This window comes from Hordeum vulgare, chromosome 5H, assembly GCF_904849725.1.
Source record: "Hordeum vulgare subsp. vulgare chromosome 5H, MorexV3_pseudomolecules_assembly, whole genome shotgun sequence".
Lineage (NCBI taxonomy): Eukaryota > Viridiplantae > Streptophyta > Magnoliopsida > Poales > Poaceae > Hordeum > Hordeum vulgare.
This window is the reverse complement of record NC_058522.1, coordinates 46,904,198-46,921,512: the sequence shown is the minus strand read 5'-3', so window position 1 is coordinate 46,921,512 and position 17,315 is coordinate 46,904,198. Positions and strand designations below refer to the sequence as shown.

The following is a 17,315-nucleotide window of genomic DNA, read 5'->3' as shown; positions in this document are numbered from 1 at the left end:
AAATATAAAATAAAACCGAATGATCACTCACACTATTAGCATATAGACACACAAGAGACATCTTATAAATATGGTGAATCCATAAAAAAACCCGGTTATCGTATTTGATTGTGTCAAGGTAACCCTATCCCATAAGAGCATCTACCACGAGACCCCCATACTGCCCAAACGTCGGGGCAGGCTGTCTGGTTAGTGTCCGGACGAAAAATTGTCATACAACCGGGTGCCCCAAATCTTGCTCAAGCGCACAAACTGACCAACACTCCTTATATCAAGTCCTTATCTTGGGAGGATATGGGGACGACCGGACTGACCAACACTCCTTATATCCACTCCATATCTTGGAAGGATATGCGGACGTGTGGACTCGCCCGCCACGTCAGATCCAACCCACTTTGGCCCTGTCAACCACATATAAAATTGGACACTATCCGCACTCCAAACAAAACCCTAGCCACATTCCACTCGAGTCCAGTCCCCTCCACCAACAAGCTCACGTACATCGATCTCTCCCCTTCTCCAGCATGGCGGGCAGCGCATCTGAGTCCAACACCTCTTGATCCGTTGACCCGGAGCTCGGCCCATGCAAACCCAATGAGGAGACGGTCGCCCGCCTTGTGCTCCGATGTTCCTGGGAGGAGTCCTCCCGCGACAGCGGTGAGACTCCATTCAGCGGGAATACGTCCCATCCGCCCAAATGACGCATGGATCCGGCGTGAGCCGTGTCGCGTTGACCCACCGAAGGAAGTGCGGCTTGTCCGACGTCTGAACACCGTGGCGATGCACAACGGTGCGTTGAGACGAAGGTGAATGCTTCGGCCTCATCCGACGCAAGTATGGCGTGATGTGCTCCTCCGTGTGAGGCAGCGGGCGCGGGAGGCTACGGTAGCCCTCATGGCGGACGTTGGCAAGGAGGAGTCACACTCTCCGCTCCATGTATGGTGTCCGACAACCCTTTGTGCTGCAGTCGTGTCATGGTGGATGTTGCTAGCTCCGACCACGACGGATCCATGATTGACCGCACATCCACCGGCGACATGCAGGATACAGGCTCCGACGAGTAAGAGTAGGGCATGGGACATGTTGACACCTTGAGCACGTGAGCCGATGCGTGTGCCATGTCCTACTCCACCTTGTCGGCGACCGCACCAACACTCTTAGAGGGGCGTAACCAGACATGGGCACGACGAGGCCACACGAACTCCGCTTAAGATTAGGTTTTTTGTGCATGTAATAATATGGATTTGAGGATTTTGCAAATGGGGTATCTGGTTCTCAAAATGATTTTTGTTGTGCTGTCGTCTGTGGACTTTTGGGGGTGATGAGGAGAGAGATTTTGGTACTAAGTGTATAATGCATCACATCTCCTACTTGAGAATGGCGTTTTGGAGGTCGGCCTCCATGAAGGCCGAATTTTTCAAAAAAAATAAAATTCAAAAATTTTAGTTTCAGAAAATCTGAAAAAAATATACAACTAAAGAAGGGTGTGATACGTTTGTGTGTAAAATTTCAGGTCGAAATACTTTGAAACGTGATCTGTACAATAAAGATAAATTCATGGTCCGAAATGATGAATAGTAACATATGTTAAAAAATCCTAGATTAGTTTTTTTTTGCATAGCTCTTATTTCAAAGTATTTCATTTTAAAAATTTACACATTTATGTATTATACCTTCATCTATCTATGTATTTTTTCAGGATTTTTTAAAATATTAAAATATGAATTTTCATGAAATTTGAAAATTGCTTTTGGAGGCCTCATGAAGCTCAGCCTCGAAAAGCAATTTTCGTCTCCTACTCCCTCCATAAACACAGGTCAAGGGAGTAGTTCCCAACCCCCTTAGGCAACCTGAAAGTTGTTTTGATCATTAAGTGATGTTTAGACGATGTATACAGTGCCTACTTGGATGTTTCGTAGCGTCATGGTAACCGGTCGGTTAGATCACATGTTAGCAATGTACATATGCCCCTAGGGAAAATATCAGGTGATACCACCCTTTATACGCTACCATGATATCATTTTTCAAAAATCATATTTAGATAATTTAGAAAATTCTGAAAAAAATTATGGATATTCAAAAGACATATGTCTACAACCCTTACAAAAATCAGATTCAAATTCCAAATACCTATTGAGAAACAAAAATGACATATTTAGAACGAATAGTGTCAAAAGAGACAAAACGTGAACAGTGTCAGAAATGATACTATTCACACATATAGATTTGTCTTTTTTGTTTCCCAATGTATATTTCAAATTTTGATCTGAATATTTTAGGGGTTATAGACATATGTCTTGTGAACATCCATAATTCTTTTCAGAATTTTTTGAAGCATGTAAATGTGATTTTTAAAATTTTATACTAGCATGGAAGCATGCAATAGGTGATACCACCCTGCCCCCGTAAACTAAAACAAAAATGTATACACAAGCTTCATACATACAGTATAATAACTGCGCAAGAATAAACAGCACAATCGAGAGTCACATCTCACTCACCCATTGTTACCCACAACCACAATGGCACAACACAAATACACCATCACATAAAACTAGTTTTGTAGCAGGCTAATGAATTTGGTGACCAGGTGTATCGAGTGGTCAGGTGGTAGACATGGATGCAACGACGGCGTGCGCAACGATGGCCATGGAGCTGAACCGATCGTTCTCCTTGGGCAGCGTCGCCTCGCCGGCCATGCCGGCGCACCCGGACGCGACGTACTGCGCGGCCTCCAGCACCTCCCGCGCGCCGCTGTACCGCCCCGCGGCGACCGACCGCGCCGCCCACCGCAGCGCCGGGACGGCGCCGGCGTAGAGCTGCAGGCACGACCGCATGCCCTTCCTGGCGTCGGCGTCCGCTGCCGAGGCCGGCGCCGGGACGCGCTCCGCGTGGAGAGCGAGCGCGGACTCGATGCTGGCCTTCGCCGCCGTTGCGTTGGCCGCCACCAGCCTGGTCGCGAGCGCCGCGAGCTCCGGCGCGCCGCGCGCGGAGCGGCAGGAGGAGGAAGCGTCGAGGCAGAGCGCGGACGCGCAGAGCTCCGGCGTGACGTAGAAGCTGCCCAGGCTGCCACAGAGCTGGTCCAGCGGCGTAGAGGGCGCGGCGCCGGAACTGGACGCGCCGTGGACGCCGGCCGCCGAGGATAGGACGAGGATGAGGAGAGCACCGAACATAGGAGAGGAGCTGGCCACGGCCATGATGCTGGTGGACGTCTCTGTATCGTATCGTCTCCCCCCTCGGTCTTATATTAAAGAATGACCACGCCCGGTACGGTCTTAACGATGGGATCGTCACGTTCTCTCTGCTGCTCGTTTCATCAGAAATTAGTTGAGACGAGATGATCTGGGCCGGCTCAGGCAGTGCTCGAAGTGTCACACACTAATTACTGCTGTTGCAGGCAGTGCTGATCATCTACTCCTATCCATCGATACGTAGTATAAAGTCCCACTGAAATGAATGCCACCTACGAAGCGACGCGCGCAGTAATGGAGGGTGCCAGAATAATGTGACCCATCCGTCGCCCATGAGTTAATGGCGACACCGGGGCGCACCGTGCTCCGCCTGCCCCGCAGCCGCATGCAACCGCAATCACTCATGGCGGATCAACCACCACAGACGAGAAACGCAAATCCGATGGGACAAACACAAGCCTCGCATCGCATGCATGCATTCATGCACGCATATGCTCCCATTTATCAGCTCACCTACCCACAACCACACCAAGAAACAAATACAGTTCTAGTACCACGGGCGAGCGAGAGAGCTCGATCACACTTCAGTAAGTTCACGAGCGTCAGTGTCGTCGGCGTCAGGCCAACCACCAGTCCACCACAGCCACCAAACCATGACCTCACGCAGCAGCTCATCCCTCCTCCTCTTCGTCCTCCTCGCGCTTGCCGTCCAAGCGGCTCCCTCTGCCGGCGCGCCGGTCGTGGACACGGTGGCGGACTCGTGCGACGCGATCCGCGACTTCGTGGACTACGCCTTCTGCGCGGCCGCGCTGCGGTCCAGCGGGCCGGGCGCCGCCACGGCGGACCGCCACGCGCACCTCCTCATCGCGGCGGACCTCGCCGCGGCGCGCGGCACGTCGGCGCGGGACGCCGCCACCGCGATGGCGCGGGACGAGCGGGACCCGGGCGCGCGCGACGGGATGGAGGCGTGCGGGATCCTCTACGGGGCCACCTCCGTGCCGGCGCTGCAGTTCATGCGCGGCTACGCGGCGGCGAGGGCGTGGGACCGGGCGCGCTCGCTGCTCTCGCTCACGGGGCAGGCCGGGATCGGCTGCGAGGCGGCGCTCGCCGGCGCGCCGGCGGCCAAGGGGAGGATGGCCGCCGCCAACCGCGAGTTCGACCAGCTCACCACCATGGCCACGGCGCTGCTCAACAAGGTCGATCATCTCGGGTGACGTGGTGACATGCCATCAGAGTTCCTGTGTTAATAACCAGAGCCCTTGTGTTGATTATTGGAGTAGTTCCTTGAGCAAACTATAGTAAGGGCGCATGTTGATTATTAATTCCTTCAGCAAACTACTGTAGTAATCGCGCATGTAAAATTTGGATTATGATTACTCCCTCCAACAACAGTTTATAAGGCATGTACATCCATGCCACCTAGGAGTATTTGAGTAGTCAAGGCTACCTTTTCTAATCCCGTGCAATGGCTTGGAATACATCCATGTACTCGGCAAGTCTTTTTTCAAGCAACTCTGCCTTTTCATTAAGAGAAGAGAATTAATTAATTAATAAAGAACAACCCTGTCGAAGAGAAGAGAAAAAAATTGTCCCGCTAAGAAGGATGTCGAGTGTGTCTTTGATGTACTGCAATCTTGATGGGGCATAGTTCGGTGTTCTGCTAGAACTTGGAGCATCAAGAAATTGTGGAAAGTGATGACTGCTTGTGTGATCATGCACAATATGATCGTAGAGGATGAGCTTGACAATGTGGTGCCTCAACATGACGGAGAAACGACATCGTTTGCACAGTTCATTCAATTTCATCGTAAAATGCGTGATTTAAAAACTCATATTCAGTTGCAAGATGATTTGGTTGACCACATGTGGGATCATGTTGACAATCAATAGGTGTATCTTGTAGATAATTTAATTTTTATTAGGCTTGTAAAACTTTGTTATATTTTATTTTCGGTTGTGAAACTATGCTATATCATTTGCTTTTGAAAAATATGTAAAATATTTGTACTTGTTGAAAATCGACGGTTACCCGACCATGTGGATAAATATAAGTCGGCGTGTTGGACGCGCTGTCAGTCCAAATCATAAACCGGACAGATAAAGAGCCAACGGATGAGTCAAACGGACGAAAAAAGGGATAAAATTACTGTTCGTTTGGGTCGATCGATTGAAATTGCTCTCACTAAGACAACTCGGTGAAACAAAGAGGTGAAAAATTGCTCTCACTCACAGCGAACATATACACATGCACATATTTTGTTTCAACCAAAAAAAGATTCCAGAAAAAGAAAGGTATATGAAGGAGTAACTTATTTACGATGTCTTTTTACTTTCTACTCCTTCAGTTCCTAAATATATTTTTTTAAGATTTTCATAAAAAACTACATATAAAACAAAATGAATGAGCATATACTCTAAAATATGTCTATATACATCCATATGTAGTTTCCTAATGGAACTTCAACACTAAATGAGAAGATTATGCATGCATTGTGCAAGCTCGACTTCAACAAGCACTGTAACCCATGTCTCCCTCGTCGAGGCGGCACGACAGGCCCCCCAAACCCTAGAGCAGCTCCACCTCCCGTGTTTATCCCTGGCCGATGCCGTCAACGGCAGTGGCGGTGCCGGTGCGATCCTGTTTTGCGCCGGATCCAACGGGGTTGGCGAAGATCTGATTCGTATTTGTGACAGCCCGAGACCGACACTCCAAAAGATTCCCCTCTTTTTCGTTGTCGTCGTGTTATTATTTTGTTTGCCGCATTCATCATCGCATCATTCGCATCATCTGCATTGCATCGGCACTCCATTGCCACCAGTTTTCAAAACCTGCATCCGTTATTAGTTTCCGGTTCTCTTTGTGTTCGTCGTTGACCGTTTTGAGCCCGAACATACTCGCACGCGCCCGCGGCACCGTTAAAAATCTTGTTTTTAAAATTGTGTTTGCAAATATTCTCGGATTTAGTTGAAACTTGGCGTGTGGTCTTATTTTAATATAGGTAGGCCGCATGCCAAATTTCATCGCAATCGGAGTCCGTTTGATACTCGAACGGTCGACCGTAGCGGCACTGTTATCGGTTATTTATCGGACGTTTTTTCGGTGTTTTAAAATCACGTTGCCGGATGCCCGTTTTCCCTCTCATCTTCGGCTAGACTACTCTACACGGCCACTTAGCCCGTCCCCGCATTCGAGACCGTTCGATTTAGATCGCGCGGCTGAAATCAGGGTGAAAAACTGCAACCCTAGCCCGTCTTATCTATAAATAGACAGCCCTACCCTGCCAATTTTGGAACCCTAGCCACATGCCTCGAAATCCATGCAGGCAACTCTCTCCCCAGCTAGCCACTCCACCCACCTCCAGCCGCACGGGCCCGCGAGCCCAGATCTGGCCCGCCGGGCCCGAACCGCCGCCGTCGCCCTCGGTTGGAGCCCCGTTCCCGAGCGCACTGCCCGACCCCGCCGCCTCTCCTCCGTGACCGGCCGGCCGGTGAGCCTCCGGAGCCATAGGAACCAGTCCCCGGCGCGGCCGCCGCCGCTCGTCAGGTCGAACCGCCGGGATCTCGCACCCCCGCCGGCCCTCTCCTCCTCCCCGTGCTCTCTTTTCTCCTCTCTCCTTCGTCTAATCCCTCTCATCTTTCCCTCCTTGCTGCAGGACACCGGCCGCCATGGAGACGCCGACTCGAGCTCCGCCCAGACCTGTGCCGGATCTGTGCTCCTCCGCCATGGATCTGCCCCCAGGCTCCGTCTCGAGCCTCCGCATCGCCCATGGTCGGCCTCCTTGTCGCGAGCACCAGGGGTGTGCACGTTCTTAGCGAGCGAAGGGAGAAGGACGAACGGTGCCGTTGACCGCACTCTACCAGGCCGCCCCATCGCCTGGGCCGCCTTCTCCATGCAAGAGGCCCAGCTCACCCTGCTGGGCCAACCGACCTCCTCAGCGCCCCAAGGCCCACTAACAGCTGCCCCGCCGGCCTGCGAGCCCCGCCTCCGTATGGGCCTAAGCCCCCCAAAAGGTGAGCCTCGGCCTGCCCTTCCCCGTGCCTATATGTCACTCGTGCATTACATAGCTATGTGGCGCTTAGTTCTAGACCCGGACCAGCATCTAGATTCGGCCCATTAGCTTTTTTCCGCGTTATGCGATTTTTCAATTAACTCAGGAATTTCATGTTTTTTAGGAAAATGCATTATTTTGAAATGTCTGTATCTTTTAATTCGTACGTCGGATTGCAACAAGTTATATATGTAACTTGGCTAGAATTTCGCGTAGAAAAATATTTTCCAACTCTCATACATATTTAGAACTGTTAGGTGTGATGTTTGCATCGGTTTGCGTGTCGACATGATAGAAACAGTTTAGGTCATAGTTATTTAACCGTAGCTCCGTTGGAGATGATCCATATATGTAAATGGACTAGAACGACGAGTAGAATCACGTGGACCACTTTGTTTTTCCGTTTAACAAACATAAAATGTGATTAGGACAGATCTCGACAGATTTAGAATTTAACACATGGGGTCATTTTGGAGATGCTATATGTCGTATCCGGCCTCATTTAAAATGTCTAGATAGGTAGTTTAAATTGTGTTTCACCCCTTGCCATGTTTAACAACATTTAATATTGCCATACAAATAAACGGGAGTGAACTAAATAATTAAACGTGAAGTTCCGTCAATATGCAACTCGTTGCATATTGAGCTTCACTTAACGTATAGTGTTTGGTTGTTGTGAATTGTCATGCCATGCGTTGCATATTTAAACTGATCATGCATCATATTAGGTTGTGCATCATGTCGTGCATGTGCCGTGGTGAATATCCGTGTTGATGCTTGTTTCCGGTTTGCTCCGTCTCGATAGAGTTCCGCAAGCGTGTCGGAACGTGAGGACCCGTTCGACTACATTGGTTCGTCTGCTACACAGAGTCGTTCTTCTTCTCAGTGGGATCTCAGGCAAGATGATCATTTCCCCAGATATCATTACTATCATTGTCATGCTAGCCATGAAAACCTTCAACATGTTCACAACCTAGCAAACCACTGATTGTTTATGTTACCGCTTGCTTACATTTGATAGCGTTGCTAGTTGCACGTGCAGTTGCTTCCATGTGATAACATGGGTTCCTTGTTATATCACCCTATTAATTGATATTTAATTTAATACACCTATATACTTGGTAAAAGGTGGAAGGCTCGGCCTTTCTAGCCTGGTGTTTTGTTCCACCTTTTTCGCCTTAGTTTCGGCTATCGGTGTTATGTTCCATAAATGAGCGCTTCTAACATGCTTGGGGTTGTTATGGGGACCCTCTAGATTCTTGTTTTGGGATAAAGCTCGTCTGGCAAGGCCCAACATTGGTACTATATTTGCTCAACATAATAATTCTGTTAATACTGAAAAACATAGGGCGTCATGAACCCGAGGAGTAATTCAACATAATACAGGGAGCGCCAATGTTGATGGTGCTGGTCCAAAACAGAGCACCGTGCGGGGCCAACTCGGGGCAACTCGGGAGATGTCTATCAGGCCACTGTACGCTTCGCTTATCCGTCGTGTCCTGAGAACGAGATACGCGACTCCTATCGGGATTGTCGACACGTCGGGCGGCCTTGCTGGACTTGTTTTACCTTTCTCGAGTGTCTTGTGTGAGGGATTCCGAGGATGCTTCGGGTTATCTCGAGATTGAGGTTTTCCAATAGGAACCCGAGGAGATCACGGATTTTCCTGATCGATGTCATTCCGTCGCAGCGTGTGGTAGTTTGTGATGGACTAGTTGAAGCACCCCTGTAGGATTAAGTCTTTCGGAAAGCCGTGCCCGCGGTTATGTGGCAACGTGGAAACTTTGTTTAACATCCGGTTCTAGATGACTTCAAGTTAATTAAATTAGAACTTGTCAACGGAGTGTGTAACCGTGTCTGTCTCTTTCGTGAGCTCCTTCTCCGATCGAGGACACGGTGGGGTTATGTCTGACGTAAGTACGTGTTCAGGATCATTCATTTGATCATCAGTAGTTCACATTCGTTATGCGTAGATCATCCCCCTCTTATTCTTGTACTCGTAAGTTAGCCACATCAAATAAATGCTTAGTCGCTTGCAGCAGCCTCACCAATTATTCATATCTCACCCATTAAGCTTTGCTAGTCTTGATACCTTTGGAAATGAGATTGTGAGTCCCTTGTGGCTCACAGATTACTACAACACCAGTTGCAGGTTTAGGTAAAGCAATACTTTGACGTGAGCGTGATGATTGTTCATTTGGAGTTTCTTCTTCTTCTTCGTCGTCGATCTAGGATGGGTTCCAGACCGGTAGTCTGGAATAGCAAGGATGGATATCGTTCTTTTATCGTTTATTTTCGTCCGTAGTCGGACCCTGCTCTTTTACATGATGCTTATGTATTGTACTGATGTGACTCTGATGTAGCCTGTGGCGAGTGTAAGCCAATTCCATATATCTCTTCTTTTCAGTACATGTACTTGTAACGATATCTATCCTTGCGAAACGACGAGATGTGCTTCTATCCCTATCGAGGCCCTCGTGCCAAAATAAGGATAGGGTCGCATCTTGGGCGTTACAGTATTATAACAGGCTGGTGGCCTGGGTGCTGCTGGCCTAGATTGCATTAAGGTGGTTGGCCCTACTGTTTTTCAACTACCAAATCGTCGATCTACTTCACGCTATCCCCCACGATCTGGCTGCCGAAGAGTTCCGATCTTCCACTCAAAGATCTCCATTGTTTGGCGCACGGCGTCACTGGATATCTAGGTCGGAATTGATCCGATCGTGTGTGCAATTATCTATGGCTAGAGAGGCTTCATGAATGCAAGGCGGGAAACTTCGATGCCTTGTCGGTGTCATGGGACATGTCTAAATAGATTTTCATAACAGCGACAGTGGTGATGGCTGCGATCGGTCGTGCAACAACAGTGATCTTCATGGCAGCGACAATCATGGTGGTTGCGGTCAGAGGCTTGTGATGGCGGAGAGGAGTTTTGGTTATGTTGAAGACTTGGGGCATATATTTTTCTGTGTGACGGGTGTGAAGTACTTGCAGCAGCAGCCTTGACAAGAGGGGGCGACAACACAGATGGACAACATTCCGGTGGTGCATCTTGAGTACCGAGGGTGAAAACCCAAGGTCTGGCCTTCACTGGTTGTAAATGGCAATTGCCTTGCTGAAGGCATTGTTTTGGGATTCCGGTCTTTCTCCAGGGTGAAAACTCAAGATTCTTGAGGCTTTGTTCGGTTATACCCAACCCCGTCGGGATTGGGCACCAATCCCCCCAGATCCGCGTGGATTTCACCCAACCGGGGTCCAATCCCGGGCTGCCTGCTACATGCCTTCGGTTAGCCCCTGCTGGGATGAAACCCCGATCAAACCCCTCCCAAACCACGTGGAAACGACCGGGAAGTAACCCTCTCCTCCCACCCCGTGGAAACAACCCTCGCTCGGTTATTCTCTCTCTATCGCCACAACCCCTCTCTCCCTCTTTTGATTTCGTGGCGGTGCCAGCGCCGGAGAAGGAGGGACAGCGGCAACACTACTGGAGGAGACGGCAGGGGCACTTCCCCCTCCCCTTCCCCTCCCTCTCCCCTCTCCAACCACCAGCACCTCATCCAACAGCAGTGGCGGCGCGAGCTGAGCGGCGATCCAGAGCAAAACCACTGTGAGCTTTATGGCGACCACAACGACTCCATCGCCGGCATGCTTCTTCCCCGACGGTGGACTTGTAAACCCGCGCTACTCCTCCTCTTATTCCTTCCCCTCGTCCTCTAATTTCTAGGGTTCTTAATCTGTTTCTTGCATAATGACTTCTGATTGTTGGGATTAACCGAATAGACAATAGTATTACAGGGATTGTGGGTGTCACCAAATCCCTGCGTGGGTATAATCCCCTCGAGGTTTGTTTTCCATAGAACCGAACAAAGCCTGATCGGGTGACAACAACACTTGTGGATTGTTTAAGGCGTCGTTTTTTAAGAACCTCTTTCGTTTTATTACTTTTCTCTCTTTTTTATTTTATTTTTAGCTGTTTGCATCTTTGTTGGTGCAAAGGCTAGGTATAATTACTATCTTTGCGATATTTATATATTCCCTTTATTGAAAAAACTAGCAAACTGCGATGAAACAATCAGCAAGAGACAACGACATTTCCAAACTACACTACATTTGATGCTTAGAAGTTTTAACTAAACTTAATGCCAACAACAATCCAATACAATGGACCTAACAGGAGGAAAATTTTCCAAGAAAACATTTTGGCACTGTATGCAATGATGCAACCAGTCACTTAAAGCACGTTAAAGAGTACCAGTATGATCCCTAAACAAGCCTTAGAGAGAAAACAGTTATGTGCTGCATTAACAGGAAGGCAACAGCAAGTCTGAATCAGTTGATGGTTAAGGTTTCTTTCAAGGATAAATGCTTCACTGTCCAGATGGCCGACGCTCCTTCAACCGCCCAGAGGATTGTCGGCGGCCGCCACTCCCGGGAGATGATCTGGCCTGCTTTTGAATTTGCATTAACGGTAGAGATTCTCGTCGTCCTTGGGCAGCCTGCCTGACCCACCAGAGGTACAAGATGAAGATCAGCAGGATGACGAAGACAGCTGCAAACAAGATAAAAAGGATCTTGCTGCCATGTGAATTTGACGGAGGCCTCTCCATGACAGTCTCCTTACGAGGAGGGGCAATCTCTTTTCGTGAACAAGCTGAGTGGAAACAGAAAAAAGAAAAGAGAAGTTATAATTCTTTGCAAATGTATAATAAAGCTTCCTATTCAATCTTTCTACCGATTTGTCTTGAGCAAATTGCAAGACAAAAGCACCACACCTTTGCCACATACTACGACAGGAAACGACCATTTTGCAACAATAGCTCTGTCCTTTCCCTGACAAGAGATATATGTTGCTGCCAATTCAGGATAATGAAGCTTTGCCCTCATGAAACGGCATAAACAACACTTCCCATTTTCACCACTAGCCGGCAACTCATCAATTGCATATATCAGTGCTTTGCAGCATGAGACTGAGGGTGACTTCCATGACTTGTCCGGTTGCATGCATGAGAGGACTGCAACACTGATCATGTCATATCGACAAGTGCCCTCACTGAAACTTGTATCATGTGTGATGGAATGCACCCCAGTAGATAATAGAAGGATGGCAAGCAAAAAGACAAGCAACAGGTACATAGTAAAAACTGTCAAAAACAGAGGAAAAAACTTATCATGCTAAAAAGAAGCGCTAAGTAATCATTGTAGTAATAAACAATACACAAATAAGGGCAGACAAAGAAAGACGCATCAATCAATTAATCATTGAGGTATGCAATCTATGACTCACTATCTGGCATGCATTTTGGCACAACGATTACAACATGAAGCAGCCTGGTACAATTACGTGAATGCAGAAAAAATAACTACAAAATATGAAACTAAACACCAACCCTGTACCATAGGATCTCAAGTTATTATACTCCCTCCATTCCATAATTTTGGAACGGAGGGAGTACTTGGAAAGCACAAAGAGAAAAAGAAGTACCTCTCAGTAGTTCCACAATTGCTTTCATGGTTTGGCCTGCAGCTCGTGGAACATCTAATCCTGCATTGCCAATCTTAATATGTAGCTAGCTGTCAATTACTCAATTACGATCAAGTATAACAACATGATTAAAGCGACGTCATTGGAATATAGAACTAGAATAGCTCAACTTCACAAAAGAAGAAGCATATACCAACCATAGATGTTTTACATGCTCAAGACATGTCAATCTCAACATACTTTACAGTATTATGTACGAAAATACATGGCCCCACGACCCCAGTTCCCAATCTGTATGTTAGGTGGTCTATACGTTAAATTAGCAAGACACCTTTCAGCTTGGACCTTGAGTCAGTTAGAGGGATGAGATCTATGATTTTTTGGATTTTTAGGCCTCTATAAAGAAGACCACCTATCAGGAATAAAGCAAGAATAGAAGAATAGTTCTTCTATCTTGCCACCAGGGGTGAGGGCCACTCCCTAACCCTAGTACATAACATATAACATCAGAACTTCTAGCCTATCAGAGAATGCCGAACAGCAGCCAGCCTAAAAGCTTGCACAGCGACATAGTCCAAGTGGCGAACAACTGAAGTATAAGCTATCTATGCATGTAAACAGAGTTCACAAATATTCATCGAAGGAGGATGGAGTATAAGCTATCTATAAGACGGCAACAAAAAATTATGGTCCAAATAGAAAATACGAAGCAATCATGCATTAAGCTTCAGGAGTACATAACGAGTTGATTTTTGGAGAATTCACAGTTTTAATTATCCCATCAACACTCCAATCTGGCAGAGATGGAATCGGTTTTGCCCCAGGAAATAGAATTTGAACAAGCTTGTGTCGACCACTAGCTGCTGCCAGCTTGATAGGAATTGCTCCATGCTATATCATGAAACAAAACATAAGACGCACAAAATAACAAAGCAATTAATGTCACCATTTTTTTTCATCAAGAAACGTATAAGAAAATGAGACATTGCTGAATTCATCCCACAGGCAGTAACTGTCCTAATGCTGTTATATGAACAGAACAGAAGTTGAAGCTCAAGTAGAGCTAGACACAGTACTCCATCTCCAATTCTAGTCAGTGTGGTTAAGTACAAGACATGATAGTACATGGTCTTAGAGAAACAACAAAAGTGGAATTCTAGGGACCTACTAGTATCATGTTTCTCAAATGAGATATGTAAAAGCTGCTGTATCGAATTTTGTGACCTACTTGTATCCTGATTCTGCGATGAGATATGTAAAACCTGTTGTATCACTTGGCACTGGAGCTGCAATCTTGGGATGTCTGACTAGGTCAATTAGTCCAAACTCTGAAGCAAACCAAAACAGATGCAACTAGAATATAAACCTACTGTAAAATTATTTACTTGACACATGAACAATCAGTACAATGCACTGATCTCCACAGAGGTTTTAGCTAGATTCCACCCGGCAGCGCATAAGCGGGGAGAGAGGGCCAAGATCATAACTCTGAAAGCGTTAGAGCTACCAGTAAACAGAGAGACAAAAACAGAGCTACCTGGTTAGAGATGTTAAGATTGGCTCCACCATCTGGTAAGACCTTGGCAAAGTCGGTTAAGCCATCATCAACAGCCTCCATTAAAGGGATTGGTCCAGAGCATTTACGAGCGCTCACATCAGCACCAGCCTATAAATAGAAGTAGGGTAAGCTTAGAGGTAGGATTTACGCAAGTAATCATGATAGTAAGTTCAATAGGAACAGAAGGCTGGTTTGCTAATCAAGATTTTCTACCCAACAAGCTATGCTTAAGGAATCAGGACACATATACAAATAGAAAAAAGAACATAAGAAAATGCATCAAGTCAGTAAGTTATTGGACCTCAATAAGTAGCCTCATGCATTTCAAGGACTTCCCACAGTAAGTCATCACGAGTCGTGAAAATACATGATGGGCAGCTTTATTGGGCTGAAAAAGGAAATGAATCACAATTTTGAAAACATCTAGTCAGATGTATATTTCCACCAAGTGTTCTGATGCACCTCCAAGAATAAACCATTTGATCTTCAAGCCAAATGAAATTTATAGCATTTGCATTTCTGATACATACAGATATGCGTCCTGTTAGGTAACCATGAAAAAAACAACTTACATCAGCCCCATGCTCCAGTAGAACCATTACAACCTGATCGTGGTCCTTCACAGCAGCCAAGTGTAATAGCGTCCCTCGGTAACAGATAGGATCCACATGTCGTCCTTTGGACAGCAATAGCCTTACAGACTCACAGTGCCCTGGAGGCACAACAAAATGCAGTACATATCCAAACAGATCAGTGATGAGAACCTAAACCAGCAAGCCTCTACGGCGTATATATTGACAGTAATTGTAGGCAACTAATATTTGATTTTCCATTTTTGCCGAAGCTATGCAAGCAATGTCATTCAGCGTCAAAAGAGTGTACCGAGGAATGAGAAAGCGCACCTGCCACTGCTGCATTGTACAGCGGCATGGAGACCTTCTCGTCGGGCATCGCAGGGTCACCGACATGATCCCTCGTAATCTGGACATTCCCCTGGAGTGCGGCGAGGAATATGGGTGTCACACCTGCAAGGGAACACAACATCTCGGTAGTAACCAAAGGAGAAGAACTTCCTGCATGGATGCACAAGATTTCAACTAGCTGGATGCGAATGCGCACCTGTCTTTGACTCCGAGTTGACATCAAGCCCCGCTCCTTCCACCAGGAACCGGCAGCTCACCAGGCAGCACTGCCTCGAAGCGAAATGAAGCATGGTTTCCACATCCGCGGCCTTGGCTCGCCGCAGGCCCACCTTCTTTGCTGGTTCTAGCAAGGAGAAATCGCAGGAACAAACTGAAGTCAGACATCAGAAACATCTCAACGAGCAAAATGGGGAGGATTAATTCAAGATGAAGCTTGCACAGACGAGACGAGGCACCAAATCGGCCACTCGCCCCACTGATTTCGTGTAGTGAGGCCGCAAAGTCTCGGATTTGGAGGGAACCACATTTGGGGGTTTTCGCCTAAATGAGCGAATCGAAATTCCGCCGGAAAACTCACAGGGAAAGTGCGGATCTGATGTTCGCAGGGAAACCATCCAACCCCGAATTCGTCCGCAGTGCACGAGCACCACTCGAGCGTTCGAAACAAGGAAGACTAATTGAGCATACAACATTCCACCAACGGCAGAGAGGGGGAGAGAGAGAGAGAGAGAGATGCGGTTCTTACTCTTGAGGGCAGCGTCGATGCTGGAGGGGGAGGAGGCCATGCCGGCGGCGGCGGCGAAGGTTCTAACGGAAGCTAGGCGGCGCCAAGGACGTAGGGTTTCGGGAATTTTGGGAGGGAGCGGGTGAAGGCGAGGCGACGGCGACGGCGACGGCGAGACTGGGGAAGGAGGCGGTGTCTGTGGCGCGAAACAGGCTGTCTGGGTGGGAGGGAATGAAAAGCAAACAGCCGTCCGTCGAACTAAGAGGTGGGTGCAAGAGACTACTAGTGTCTTTAAAAGGCTAAAGTTTTAAGCATCCCTAACTAAAGAGAGGCTAAAATGTGTATTTAGTTCTCTCTCTTCTCATTTAACTCCTCATGCAAGTTCTGGATTGGAGGGTTTGGAGGATAATAAATGCTCATTAACTTGATTTTAGTCTCTTTAGTATTTGAATCCAAGCATGGATGAGGCTAGCAAGTTTTAGTCTCATTACTTTTAGTCATGGGACTAAAACGTATCAAAGCATCCTCTAAAACGTGGTTGCATGGTTAGAAGGAATCTGGTATTCACTGTCCACCACAGTTTAAATCTCATAGCAAAAATGTTCGTGCGTTTGTAACGAAAGAAAAACTATTGGGTTATGCAGGTGCGATAGATATAAAAAAAATATGAATTCAATGCAATAATGACATAAGGATTTTTGAAATGTTATTTCACAAAGTATATCTGAGTGGTATCATGATGAGATAAGACACTTTTAAAATGTAATTTTCAAAACTAAAAATATAATGCTCATCATGGCTTGATTTGTTAACGTGTTAAAAAAGGTATTTTATGGCTGAGCAAACTGCAAAACACGGAAACCTTTTTTTATCCGACGTGAGGGACTAAATAAAATCATAAGATGACCTTTAGAGGTTTTCTAATAAAACCTTTATGTAAGTGACAGTTAGTTTTGTTCATTATTAACAGATGTGTTTTAATTTTTGCAAACATTTTCTAAAAGTTGATAGACATGTTTTTCAAATTCCTGAATATGCTTTGAATATCGGATCATTTAAAAAAAATCATGAACATTTTTTATTTCAAAACAATTTATTTGAAATCATGATTTGTTTTATAATTTGTGAGCAATTTTTGAACTCATGAACATTTTATGCGTTGCCGAATATTTTTGAAATACACAAACAGTTTATCATCTTCCTACTTTTTTCAAGTTGATCACTTTTATTTTTTTTGTTTTTTTTAAATCTGTAATTAATTTAGAGAAGAAAAACCAAAACATGAATAAAAAAGTAAAGAAAAAAATACTAAACATGGTGCCATGATCTGCACATGGGCCGGCTCATGCATAAGAGTGGAAAAAAGGTCATAAAATGTGCTTTGAATA

The 17,315-nt window shown here is 46.5% G+C and overlaps 3 protein-coding genes across 5 annotated transcripts; 1 reads left to right on the top strand and 2 right to left on the bottom strand.

Moving 5' to 3' along the window:
* Positions 1-2,411: 2,411 nt before the first annotated feature.
* LOC123395459 lies at positions 2,412-3,467 on the bottom strand. The gene has a single exon (XM_045090464.1). The coding sequence runs from the start codon at positions 3,195-3,197 to the stop codon at positions 2,604-2,606; it is 594 nt and encodes a 197-aa protein (XP_044946399.1). The 5' UTR covers positions 3,198-3,467; the 3' UTR covers positions 2,412-2,603.
* Positions 3,468-3,539: 72 nt separating this feature from the next.
* Positions 3,540-4,647, top strand: LOC123395460. Its single transcript, XM_045090465.1, has one exon. It carries the CDS (start codon positions 3,845-3,847, stop codon positions 4,403-4,405), a length of 561 nt encoding a protein of 186 aa, XP_044946400.1. The 5' UTR covers positions 3,540-3,844; the 3' UTR covers positions 4,406-4,647.
* Positions 4,648-11,331: 6,684 nt separating this feature from the next.
* LOC123398512 (ankyrin-3-like) lies at positions 11,332-16,171 on the bottom strand. Of its 3 annotated transcripts, XM_045092974.1 has the most exons (9): positions 15,949-16,171; positions 15,400-15,546; positions 15,183-15,305; positions 14,853-14,992; positions 14,582-14,668; positions 14,260-14,388; positions 12,723-12,795; positions 12,013-12,381; positions 11,332-11,891 (listed from the first exon to the last, which is right to left on the bottom strand). In XM_045092974.1, exons 1-9 carry the CDS (start codon positions 15,986-15,988, stop codon positions 11,608-11,610), a joined length of 1,392 nt encoding a protein of 463 aa, XP_044948909.1. In that variant the 5' UTR covers positions 15,989-16,171; the 3' UTR covers positions 11,332-11,607. The 3 variants fall into 3 exon arrangements, with proteins under 3 accessions (XP_044948909.1, XP_044948911.1, XP_044948910.1); XM_045092976.1 differs by lacking the exon at positions 12,013-12,381; XM_045092975.1 differs by lacking the exon at positions 14,582-14,668.
* Between the last annotated feature and the right edge of the window lie 1,144 nt (positions 16,172-17,315).

Bases quoted from the DNA above. Each gene is read 5' to 3' on its own strand.
- LOC123398512 (XM_045092974.1), bottom strand. From the start codon at position 15,988: ATGGCCTCCTCCCCCTCCAGCATCGACGCTGCCCTCAAGA. The intron at 14,389-14,581 runs GTCCAATAACTT...TTCTATTTATAG, and splicing joins GCATGAGGCTACTTATTGAG to GCTGGTGCTGATGTGAGCGC. The intron at 11,892-12,012 runs GTGTGGTGCTTT...GTTTCCACTCAG, and splicing joins TGTCGTAGTATGTGGCAAAG to CTTGTTCACGAAAAGAGATT.
- LOC123395459 (XM_045090464.1), bottom strand. From the start codon at position 3,197: ATGGCCGTGGCCAGCTCCTCTCCTATGTTCGGTGCTCTCCTCATCCTC.
- LOC123395460 (XM_045090465.1), top strand. From the start codon at position 3,845: ATGACCTCACGCAGCAGCTCATCCCTCCTCCTCTTCGTCCTCCTCGCG.